Raw genomic sequence first — 13,033 nt, 5'->3', positions numbered from 1 at the left:
GTTGTTACCTGAACTTTTCCAGCAACTGTCCCCAGTGGGGTTTTGTCCTGGAATAAATTACTGAACTCAGATCCAGCTTTAGGAAGCTCTAGCATATAAAAAATAGCAAACCATCTCAACACACCACTTTACCAACCAACACACTCTTGCTACTTTTCTATTGATAACACTTTCAGTTTTTATTTCCCAAGTTTATGTGCCCCCCAGCCACTTTTTATATGTAAAAGGTTGGTAGTTTCTCATGAACCACATTCCTGTTTTAAAAGCTTCCTTTCCATCAGTCTACAAATAGCTCCCTTCTTTCATTCTGCAAATATGCAGCTCTTACACACAATTTGTGTTCATAATTGTGCACTAGGCCAGTGTGTCGCAAACTTTTTAAGCTGCTGGCATACTAATCCCAAGGCTGCGGCTGGAGGGCACCTGGAAACATGCAGACGTTGATGCGCTATCACACAGATGCATGACATCACGTTGATGTATGCGCAGATGTCCTCCAACCACAGCCCTGAGCCTCTTATTACCGATGGGGGGTGGGGGGGGAGAAGGTGTGCTGTAGAAGGAGAGGTGAAGAGAAGGAGCAGTGGCACAGGTTGACCGACTACAGAATGTGCCTCTCGCTGCAAGAGCCAGTGCTTGCGCCTTTCCTCCTCGCTGGCATCTCAGGGCACACCTGGAATCCTCCGTGGCACACAGTTTGCGATACACTGCACTAGGCACTTCCAAAATATGCTCACTTTTTCTTTAGGAAAGAAACTAGCCACCAAACAATCTTTTTGAAGAACTTTGACAGCTACAATAGATGAATAAACCCAGAGTATTTTATTTCACTTACAACCTCCCATTTCCTAAACCAAGGCTCTACAAAATACTCTGACAATTTAGGTAAATAAGATCAATACTTAGTACTGAATGTAAGAGAAACTGTGACCTAATATGTAAGATAATTTAAGGTTACTCCCTTTTTCAGGGCATAGGGGGAGTAAGGGGGCAACAAATAGTAAATGACAATTATTTAAAAGTAACTATATGGACACCTTAAAATACCAATTCCCTTCCTAGTGGCTTGACTACAGATCACTTACCCAGCAGCATTCCACTGGTACTCATGGACCAGCCCACACGCACCTCATGGATATCTATATCTTTTGTGTACAAATGTTTGACTGGTATCTTCTCTGTGACCTGTTTTAAATAGAAGCAGCACAGACCAAATCAAATAATTAGAAATGAAGCAAAGTGAATAATACATGTGGCACCAATTGTTTTCTGAAAATCTTCAATGGGTTTTAGTTTTGCTATCGCATTCATGGCTGCTGCTATAGAAATACTACATAATTTCTACCATTTCACTGTAAGATTCTCTGATCTGAAAAAGAATTACCTTTGAAAGCTAATCTAACCATGCTCTAGTTAGTCCAATACAAAAAGGTATTACTTGGATTCTATTTGTTTTGTTTTTATTTCTACATATTAACTGTAAGATTTGTAAAGAAATAATGTTTATCCAGCATGGAAATCCTTCTATAATAAAGAATCTGTTTTGGACCTAGTCTGAATATTCTCCCTCACAATTACAATGTCTTGGTGGCCGAGTTACTTTAGTACTATCTGGAATTAAGTACTGCTTTTCATGGGATTCAAGCACAAGTTGGATGCACACCTTCTGGCATATCATATTGAGGGATATGGTAAAGTCGGATCTCCAAAAAGGAGTACCTAAATGGGCCGCCGCGTGTGCGGAGCACCGGACTGGATGGACCTCGGTCTAATCCGGTGAAGGCGTTTCTTATGTTCTTATGTGCAAGAACGGTACTCAGTAAGAACTAGTGAAATAAAATACGCTACCAAACTACAAATCAATTTGGAGCAAAAGCCTCAGAAAAAGCAATTTTAAAAACTTGCTAGCCTTCTGTGATGGAAACCTTTTGTCTGCACAGTTGTGGCATGGTAACCTCACTGCACAGGGAATTTAAACAGTGGGAAGAGAGACTTTTCAAGAAAAAAGAAAGAGAAGCACAGATTTCAAGCCCCTTCTGCCCCATCCCTCAAGTTGGCAAACCTTTTAAAATCTGCTGCAAACAAAGCAAGAGACCAGAATGCACAAAGTATTTACTCTGCCAAAGTTCTGTTTATTACTCTGAGCATAGCTGTTAGCTAGGCAGGAGTATGGCGCTACACTAAAACCATCTCCATCAACCCAGAGGTTACATTTAATGGGGTACAGGGAAAAAAATTGTTCTGAACCAAGTACTGCCATCAACAATCTAGTCAGAGAAGCTCCAGCTGCAGTGACACAGCAGGATGCTATCACCCATCTGTTACTATAGAAAACATGAGGGTCAGGCTTTAAAAACTCAAGTTTGCCCAACCCTCCCAGTAGGTAATATATGTTTATATATAATACTGTATTAAACAGACCAACCTTCATCTCAAAGCAGACTTTGCCTTTAGAAAACCCCGTAGGAAGCCCTTCCTCCAGCCCACAGGAAGGCAAAGCTTTCCATGGTAAGAGAAGATGCACTTAAACGATCTCTTGAGATTTTGAAGTGAAGATCGCAGTTATCTGTCAAGACAAACATGACAGATTATTTCGTCTCTAGTAGTTTTCCCAAGTAGATGGCTGAATTGGATTAAACAGAAGTTAGGTGGGCCCAAATACAGGCTTCACTATTTTTAAATAGCTGCTCTGTCACCAGTGGACATTTATGGCCCAGCAGTGGTCTTAAGGTGAAACTTGATAGACAAACTTGGTCATCTGCTAAGCAGAGGAAATCCAGGCATTTAAAAAGGGCTCACAGCCAATACACAGAGTTCAGACAAAGACTGCAATAAGCTTGGTGCTTAAAGCACACCATCTGTTACAGGAAGAAAAAAAAAGGTAGACATGTAAGCCTAATGCTTTCTTTACCTCAAATTTTGACTGGCAGTACTTGGATTTACACAAAATTTGTTTTTTTTGTTTATTTTGTTTTAATTTCTTGAAGTCCTCTTGTGTTTGTTTGCTGCATTATTTGTACTTACATTATGTCGTCATCTTTTTTTGCTATTATTTTTCCCCATCGATGATGTATACAAATTTACATACCTGATTTCTCTTGTTTCTAGATGCTTCACAATTCCATTAGCAAAAACGATTAACAATATATATAGTACAACTTGTATGTGTGTGGTGGAGGAGCTTATATGGCCACATGGATCAAGGGAGATATCAGAAGGATTTCTGCACTCACATGGCCTCTCTATGTCTAAACAAAAATATTCATACCTCCTCTCAAAATTAATAAGCTATATCATTAGTAAACATGTATTTTGGCTGTAATTGCATGCACTGCAAAGACTGTAACCTACAGAAATGTTTTTACACAGCGAGTTAAATATCCAACAAATTAGTAAGAGGGCTGTGCACTACCATGTGGAGGAAAAGAGTTAAACTCCTGGGACAGATGAGTCTGGAAATATTGCATTCACAGTACAGGGAATTGTGTGTTCCAGTTACTACTACTACTTATAGTTAATCAACAACATGCAGTAGATGACCAAGGGCTTATGAAAGCAAGGCTAAGGATGGAGTCCTCTTGTATAGCTCCTAGCCAATGAATAATCACTTATCTATGACAGTACTAAAGGATGTGGGGAGAATATAAACAGAGAAGAAAAACAATAATAATAATGTCTCCATAGTGATGAATGATCATAGCTAACAGAGGCTGGTTATAACAGCTACAAACTGTTTTTTTTTTTTAAACCCACAAAAAAATGAATATTGAGACCAATTTTCTCTCTTACTTTAACAGAAGTTGGCCAAAATAGTCTATAGTATCAACAATGCCAGACCCAAATTTGCAGCCTAAAGCAAGTAAAAAAGCAGCAGTAGTAAGGAATACATTTTCACTATAAGAATTTTATACCAAAACTACATCATCTATAAAATGACTATATGAAAATTTAAACCTAAAAAAAATTTAAACCTAAACAAAACCAAAACAAAAAAAACCAACAACCCACACGATTTCACATCTACCCCCAAGGTCAACAGCTGCAATGTTCTCCCCTAAATTAGAGCCCTAGTATCAAATTGTGTGTTCATCTTCTGGGTCTTCTGAGAGATCCCATACTCACAAGAACAAAGACAGCATGCCCATGTCCTCACTTAAGAGCCTTTCAACTTAACGTCAATATAAACAGAGGGAAAGATTTGGATGAATAAAAAGAAAACAAACCACCAAAATACTGGTTATGAAAGGTATTAAAATAGGTAACAAACAAGTGCATTCAGTGAAGGAGAAGCATTTAATAACTAGAAAGTTTAAGAAAACAAAAATTGCCTGGAATAAAAAAATCTGCAAATGAAAACCGACAATGTAGACCTTCAATCTTTATACTCTAAATAGATCTCAAGTTGTTGCAGAGGCAGGCAATATTGTGCATGCTGAAGTAGTCTTGGCTTCTAGTACAGTATTGATCTTAATTGTTAGCATTGTTTTAATTATAATGAAGAGAACTACAGGTCAGATCTGTACACCTGGGAAAAAGTTTACCCCAAATTAGAATAAAGCCTTTTACAACCACCCTATTTTATATTCTGCTTATGCAACATACAAAGTACTTCTGTTAAACTGCTCCATTTCTAACATATTTTAAGGAGGATTGTGAAGTTTGCAAAAACTAATCAACCAAGCGGTCCAGGTCAGCATTAATGTATCAAGCTACTATATGCTGACTCCATGGTAGTCCTTAAAATTGCTTTTATCACTTTATATCATTGCCTGTATATAAATAACTAGTACTGCAACCACATGCCTGGCACAGACTAAAACTAAGTAGAAAATCAGGAAGAGCAATACAATGAACCTTTACAATTTGTAAACTGCATTTAATACACACACATGTATGTATGTACATTTTCAAAACATATTGATCTCTTTTCACCAATGTATATTTTTCTAATCAGCATGTCTGAATTTAACTTCAAAACACTGATTGTTAACAGGAAATACCACAAACCCAAATATTATATGACAATTCAATAATTACCATTTACATCAACATTGCCTACACAAATGCATTACTACTCCGCCCCTTTCCCATATGAGGGCAAGGTATTCCTACAACAGACTAACTGTATTTGAATTTCCTATTCAAACAGAGCACCATGGGCTCATTCTATATAATAATTATCTTAAATCAGGATTTTGCACTATGCTGATACAGTTTAAAAATCTTGGTAGCCCACAAATTAAACTTTCCTATACTATGTTGAGAAAGGACTTGATCCACTTAACTTCACTGTACAGTAGGTTGAATCTGGCTACATGGTAGCTAGCCAACCTTAAAAACCATGAAGTTGAAAGGGAAGATAAGTTTAAGACTCATGGTAATCTGTGTTAAAAAGGAACACATATGAAATGGTTTGTGCAAAATTATAGTGTCAATATTCCACTCCACATACTTCAAAACAAGTCTACAGAGACCCATTATATTACCAATATAACAAGTAATAGGAGTCCACAGAGACATAATTACAGTGGCAAAATAAAACACAGAAATAAAACCCAATTAAAATGTTATACTACGAAGGTGAATCAAAAATTAAAGGCAATTGTTAAATTAAGCAATACCGGAACAGAGCTAGTGAAATGCAACATACATTGCCTGTTGGATATTTCATCCACACTAGAGAATGATACGGTGGCAGTTACCCGCGGGTAACATACCGAAACGGTGGGGTGGAAAAAGTGCTCACTGTGGGCACGGGTACAAGGCCATCCACCGTCCCGTGGAGTGGTGAATGGCCTTGTCCCTGCAGTTAAGGGAGGGAAGGCGCGCAGTCACCGATCGCGCGCAGCCCCCTCCCTCCCTCTGGCCAAATCTATCTCCCTCCCTCCCCCTTACCTTTATGGCGCTTTCGTAAAAAAACTTACTGAAGCCGGCAGGTAAGGGGGAGGGAGGGATATTCTCGGGCCGCTGAAGGGCGGTGAGATGGTGAGAGGGAAGGGTGGATGCTGCGGGGATGGGGTGGTGAAGGGGATAGCGGGGACGGGGACAGATTTTTTCTCCTGCCTGCTCATAAATTTGTGGAATATGTAATTTGTCGCTCATGCATATTTTTTTTTGCACACACCTCATCAATCCTTAGAGGGAACATTGGTCTGGGAAGCTGCTGGGCAGGGGAAAAAAGGGACAGCTGCTACTGGAGAGGGAGAAGGAGAGATGATGCTGGGAGGAGAGGAGGGAAATGAATCTGGGAAGCTGCTGGGCAAGGAAAAAAAGGGACAGCTGCTACTGGAAAGGGATAAGGAGAGATGATGCTGGGAGGAGAGGAGGGAAATGAATCTGGGAAGCTGCTGGGCAAGGAAAAAAAGGGACAGCTGCTACTGGAGAGGGAGAAGGAGAGATGGGAAATGAATCTGGGAAGCTGCTGGGCAAGGAAAAAAAGGGACAGCTGCTACTGGAGAGGGAGAAGGAGAAATGCTTCTGGGAGGGGAGGAGGGAAAGGAATCTGGGAAGCTGCTGGGCAAGGAAAAAAGGGACAGCTGCTACTGGAGAGGGAGAAGGAGAGATGCTTCTGGGAGGGGAGGAGGGAAAGGAATCTGGGAAGCTGCTGGGCAAGGAAAAAAAGGGACAGCTGCTACTGGAGAGGGAGAAGGAGAGATGCTGCTGGGAGGGGAGGGAAGAGAATTACTGCTGGACAGGAGGAGGAGGGAAGGGAGAATGAAAAAAGGAAGGAAACAGCTGGCAGATAGATTAGAGGAGGGGAAGGGGAGACACAGGCATGAGAAAGTAGAGAGATTGATAATAGGAAGGGGTCAGCAGAAAAATAAGCAGAGAGGGACAACGATGATAGATCTGGTGTAGGAGAGATAAAAATGAAGAGAGCAGTGAAGCTGGAATGAATCATATAAAAAGGAGAGAGGGGGCACAAGCTGGATGGAAAGGGGAGAGGGGCATAGAAAGAAGACAGATACCATATGGAAGGGGAAGAGGACAGACAGTGGATGGAAGGGGCAGATGCTGGATTGAAGAGACAGAGAGGGCAGACGCTGGAAGGAAGAGAGTGAAAAGAAGATTGAAAGCAGAAACTAGAGACGACAAAAGGTAGAAAAAAATAATTTTATTTCTATTTTGTGATTAGAATATATCAGATTTGAAATATATATCCTGCTAGAGCTGGTGTTAGACATAACTGGGGACTGCAAAGCCCAGGCAGTGCTTCTTTAGCTTCCAGCTGGCTTAGGGCGCTCTCTGACCAGGGGGCAGTTGCCCTATTTGCACTCCCCTAAAACTATTTCTGTCATGTGTGACTGCAGTATTCTGTTAGCATGATATTTCTGTGTAGCATTCTGTAATAATTTGGTTTGTTCAGTTTTCTTGATAGTAGAGGGGATATATGTGAAGGGGAGGGGAGACAGGGGTTTTGTTGGTCCTGCTCTGAATTATTTGTATTTGTAAAATGACAATTGTACAGAATATTGTTTCTTTTTATACTTTAATAAAATACATTCAATATAAAATCATAACTGAGGCTTGTGTGGATGGGGTCAGATGATCTGTGGGGACCGACTTGTGGAGATGGGGCGGAAACGGGGTTTTTTAATTTTAGTCCTAGTAGTTTGCCGGTCCACAAAATAATTCTTTTTTTTCTGCCGGTCCACGGGTGTAAAAAGGTTGTTGTTGTTTTGACTGATTGAGGTCATCTTGCTTATGGTGGCTTCTGGGCTCCAGCGGTCACTGGGGGCACTGAGGTTTGGTCTGCTGAGAGGGGGGGATGGTTGGTGAGCTCCATATTCTAACTGTTGAGTGGTTCTCTTAAGTTCTAAAAGAGGTTCTTGATGTGGTTGTGGGGATTTTGGCAGAAGCTATGACGGGTTGGGGGGGAACAAGTTATATTTTGTCTGTTTAGCAGGGGGCTGGGGTACTTCCTTCTGTATTTTGGAGTTTTCCCTTAGGGAGAGACGTGGGGGTTATGTTTTTGTGGGTTGTGAGGGGGGGTCAGTCTTACAAGGTTTCTGGTGTGTGGTTAAGCCTGGGGTAAATTTTTTTATTTTTTGGGTACTTTCTCTTGGCTTTCGTCCAGAGGAGGGCGACGAAAATGATAGGAGGCCTGTGCCAGAAGACGTATGAGAAGAGACTGGAAGCCCTGAATATGTATACCCTAGAGCAGAGGTCTCAAAGTCCCTCCTTGAGGGCCGCAATCCAGTCGGATTTTCAGGATTTCCCCAATGAATATGCATGAGATCTATGTGCATGCACTGCTTTCAATGCATATTCATTGGGGAAATCCTGAAAACCCGACTGGATTACGGCCCTCAAGGAGGGACTTTGAGATCCCTGCCCTAGAGGAAAGGAGAGACAGGGGAGATATGATTCAGACGTTCAAATATTTGAAGGGTATTAACGTAGAACATAATCTTTTCCAGAGAAAGGAAAATGGTAAAACCAGAGGACATAATTTGAGGTTGAGGGGTAGTAGATTCAAAGGCAATATTAGGAAATTCTACTTTACGGAGAGGGTGGTGGATGCCTGGAATGCGCTCCTGAGAGAGGTGGTGTAGGAAAACGGTGACTGAGTTCAAAGAAGCATGGGATGAACACAGAGGATCTAGAATCAGATAATAATATTAAAAATTGAACCAAGGCCAATACTGGGCAGACTTGCACGGTCTGTGTCTGTATATGGCCATTTGGTGGAGGATGGGCTGGGGAGGGCTTCAATGGCTGGGAGGGTGTAGATGGGCTGGAGTAGGTTTTAACAGAGATTTTGGCAGTAGGAACCCAAGCACAGTACCAGGTAGAGCTTTGGATTCTTGTCCAGAAATAGCTAAGAAGAAAAAATGAAAAAAAAAATTAAATTGCATCAGGTTGGGCAGACTGGATGGACCATTTGGGTCTTTATATGCCGTCATCTACTATGTTACTATGCTATGTCTGCTGGGGAGGGATGGTTCTTCTCTTTCTTCAGGATTTTGGGAGGCAGGCAGCTGCTGGGGGGGGGGAGGGAATAAGTGGTAAGGTGCCAATTACTTTGCTGGCCTGCAATGCTCAAGGCCTGAACAGCCTTTTCGTAAACAGTTGTTGTTTAAAGAAACTCTCCGACTGCGGGTCTTGATCTGATTCAGGAAACTCATCTGCTTCAGAAGCATGAATACTTGGTGCGCCACCCTAAATACCCTCATACTTATTTTGCTTCTAATATTAGGGAAAGGAAAAAAATGAGAGGGGTGGGTATTCTGATGTTCCATTCTCTCCCTTTTGAGGTGAGGAAACTGTAGCGAGATCCGGAGGGTCGCTATTTGTTGTTGCAGTTGGCTGTGGTCCCTGTTCTTTTCACAATACGTAATGTGTATGCTCCTAATGTCCGACAGGGGGAATTTTAACATCTGGACACTGTGCTCCTGCGGCATGCTGAGGGCCTGCTTGTCATCGGGAGGGATTTTAATCTCACTATAGACCCAATATGGAATAATACTACGGAATCGGTGGCATACGCGGGGGCGATCGGGAGCAGTTGGTGTTCTTTATAGCATATTGGGTCTTGGTGGACATTTGGCAAGGATGTCATCCTGAGCGGACTGCTTATATACTTACTATTCTTCCGTTCATGCCTCCAGTTCACGCATAGATCTGTGGTTGGGAGATGGCCAAATAGCAAGATGGATGATAGAGTGTGACATTTGTGCGAGCACTCTGTCTGATCATGACCCGGTGGTTTTAACTCTGCGGGGAGTGGGGGCTTCGCCTATTGGACTCCCATGGCGGATGTCGGACTTTTTGCTGGCGCACCCCATGCATGTTAAACAGATGGAGGTGGCACTGCAGGAATACTTGACTTTTAATGATTTGCCTGAAATCTTCACTAGATCCTTATGGGAAGGTTGTAAGGTGGTTATGAGAGTTAAGATCATAGATCTGCAGGCCCATTTTGTCAAAATGCGTAAGTTGCAGGAAGCGGGTTTGAGACATCAACTGCGGGAGACGAAAAATAGGTGTACTCTGGGGGGGATGTTGTTCGGGAACAGGAGCAGGTGCGCAAATTGACACAGGCTTTGCGTGATCTGGAGTTAGTGGATATCAGTGATGCCCTCCGAGTCCAGCAGACTCATTTTGAGTTTAACAATAAAGCCAGTCGCCTGTTAGCTAATAAATTGAAGAAGCAGGCAGCCTGCTCTGCTATTTTGCAAATCTATGATGTCAGCATCGGCTTCAGACTTCTGCTAGTGGTATCAGTGCTGTAGTTCAGCAGTTTTATAAATCTTTATATGGGGCGCCAGCGGCGGAATCGGCAGATGCTATGGACGCCTATTTGTATTCTCTCCAGCTGTCCAGTTTGTCTGAGGGGGAAGCTAGGGGACTCTTGGATCCTATCTCAGTGGAAGAGACGCTACAAGCTAATCGTTCTTTGCAGGTGGGAAAATCGCCAGGCCTTGATGGCTTTTCAAATGGGTTTTATCGATCCTTTGCATCATTGCTAGCTCCTGTATTAACCCAGGTCTTTAATTCTTTAGCTGTTGGACAGTCCCTCCCTCACTCTTGGCGGCAATAATTTTGCTGTTGAAGCCGGGCAAATCCTCCTTGGAATGTCAATCGTATAAGCCGATTTCCCTTTTAAACAGCGATTATAAAATTTTTACTAAAATATTGGCTGCAAGTTGATCCATAAAAATCAGGTAGGCTTTGTCTGCAATAGGCAAACTTTTGATAACATTAAGTCTGCTTTGCATCTTATTTAGGCGGCTCGGAGGTCCAGCTCACCCCTCTCTTATACTGTCCTTGGATGCTGAACCTTATTTTGCATGTTACATAAAATGGGATTCCGGGGTCAATTTTTGGACTGGATTTCGGCGCTGTATATGCCACCATTGGCAACTTTAAGGATTAATGGCTCTCAAACAGAGCTCTTTGGTCTTTCCCGGGGTACTCGCCAGGGTTGTGCACTTTCTCCTCTCGTTTGCTCTTGCAATGGAGCCTTTCGCATGTAAGGAATGCGGCAATGCTCGGATATTAGGGGGCTTGAGATCCATAACCAGCAGCATAAAATTTTGTTATATGCAGATGATATTTTATTAACTTTGCAGGAGCCAGAGGTGTTCCTGGTTGCAGTATCTCGGGTGCTGCAGGAGTATGGTGAGCTCTCCGAATTTAAAGTCAATTTTACTAAATCAGAAATTTTGAACCTCACCATGCCCCCTGAGCAGGTTGAAGCACTACAGTACGCCTTCCCCTATCAATGGGCATCGGGGGCCATCAAATATCTAGGGTCTCTTTGACATCTGACCCAGCAGAGCTTTATCAAGCTTATTTCCCTGCCTTGCTTGAGTCCATTTTTGGGGAATTGGAACTGTGGGAGGGTTTGACGGTTAGCTGGCTTGGTAGGATTGCTGCAGTAAAGATGCTTATCTTGCCTAAGTTGTTGTATCTGTTTATGGCTTTGCCCATAGCTTTCCCCTGTGGGTTTTTTTTTTGTAGGCTACATGGGAGGGTGTTCGTTACATGTAGAAACAGAGGCCTCCCCGAATTAGACGGTCTATCCTCTTTCAAAGAAACTCAGAGGGTGGTATGAGAGTTTCCAATTTCAGTCTATACTATCAAGCTGCTCTGTTATAGGAGATTGCAGTGTGGGTTACCTATGAAGATCGCCTTTGGTTGCCCATGGTCGTCTTTTATTCCCGATTTCACGTTGTGGAAGTTGCCATGGGCACCAATGGCTGCCTGGCGGGACCGGCTTCGCCATGATAATCCCTATATAGCTGTGATCTTACGCACCTGGTATAAAGTGCGCCAGTGCATGTTCCCGGAGAGGGTCTATTTTTCACATACCCACATTTGTACTGCTCAGGGGTTTTTTTTGCGGGTCGGAAGGAAATTAAGAGGTCACTGGATGCGGGAGGGTATTCGCACATTGGGCCAAGTTTGGGAGGATGAGATGGTTCTTTCTTTTGCTCTTCTTAGTGATGAATATGGGCTTACGACACGAGATACCTTTGTATTTACCCAGTTGCGCACCTTTTTGGGACCTCAGTCTGGGGGAAACCTTCCTGGAAAGAGCCCTTCATTCAGGGGCAGGTAGGGGTAGTATCTCCCGCCTGTATAGAGCCCTTTTGCTTCCTGAGGCTCCTTAGGACTCTTATAGGGATGCTTGGGAAGGAATGTTGGGATTGTGAGGGAGGCTGGTGGCTTGGCGCCGATGTTATAAACATTGGTTATCTCACCTCTGTCAAGCTTCACCGTTTTGCCAGTACAATTTCTGAGTGGTGTTGGCAGGGATGTGGCCACAGGGGAGATTTCTTTCATATGTGGTGGACATGCCCTGTTATTCAGCACTACTGGCATCAAGTGGGACAAGTGCTAAAGAAACATTGTCCTTTGATTCCTGCCTGTTGTCTCTTGAATGTTCCTGTATCTGTTATAACAGGGCTGAGCAGTGTTTGGTGGCCTTTATTTTCACAGCTAGTCGACTGGAGGTGGCTGCACAGTGGAAGCTACCCACCCTCTCCTGGACTCTCCTTGTTTTATGCTAAATTGGACTATCTCCAGTTAATGACCAAATTGACTTCAATTAGACATGCGGCCCTGCTGGATTATAGTAAGATCTGGGACGTTTATACGGCCTGGAAGACCCAGCAGGGGTGAAGCACATCCTTTCCCTTAGATAAGAGTTTTGTTTGATTTGTATGTAGGACTGTAGGGGTGGGATAGGGATACTAGGATTGTCCAGTTTTTGTGTGCATTTCTTGTTGGCTTGTATTTGTTTGCATTTTCTCAAACTTTTGAAATTAAAAAAAAAATAATGGTCTCAAAATCTGTTCAGACAATCATTCCTGCCAACTTCTAAGCAGCCTGTAAATGCAAGGAAAAAAACAAATCTGAATTGTTCTAAAAAAAAATATGGGAGAGTTACAGTATATAACACTAAATGAAAAGGTAGATATAATAGACATCTCAGAGATCTGGTGGAAAGAGGACAATCAGTGAGACACTGTTACAGGTAGGACAGACTCCACCTCAGCAGACATGGAACGAGGCTACTTGCAAG

The 13,033-nt window shown here is 42.6% G+C and overlaps 1 protein-coding gene across 1 annotated transcript in view; it reads right to left on the bottom strand.

The window, feature by feature from the left end:
• Nucleotides 1-13,033, bottom strand: part of HNRNPU (heterogeneous nuclear ribonucleoprotein U) — a 145,398-nt gene that overhangs the window by 109,654 nt on the left and 22,711 nt on the right. Inside the window, 3 exon segments of the mRNA XM_033936173.1 lie at nt 1,086-1,185; nt 2,426-2,455; nt 2,457-2,566. Of these exon segments, the coding sequence (XP_033792064.1) occupies nt 1,086-1,185; nt 2,426-2,455; nt 2,457-2,566 (240 nt within the window).

Source organism: Geotrypetes seraphini, chromosome 3, assembly GCF_902459505.1.
Source record: "Geotrypetes seraphini chromosome 3, aGeoSer1.1, whole genome shotgun sequence".
NCBI classification, from domain to species: domain Eukaryota; kingdom Metazoa; phylum Chordata; class Amphibia; order Gymnophiona; family Dermophiidae; genus Geotrypetes; species Geotrypetes seraphini.
Note: the sequence above shows the minus strand (reverse complement) of the source record. Positions and strands in the feature narration are given on the sequence as shown.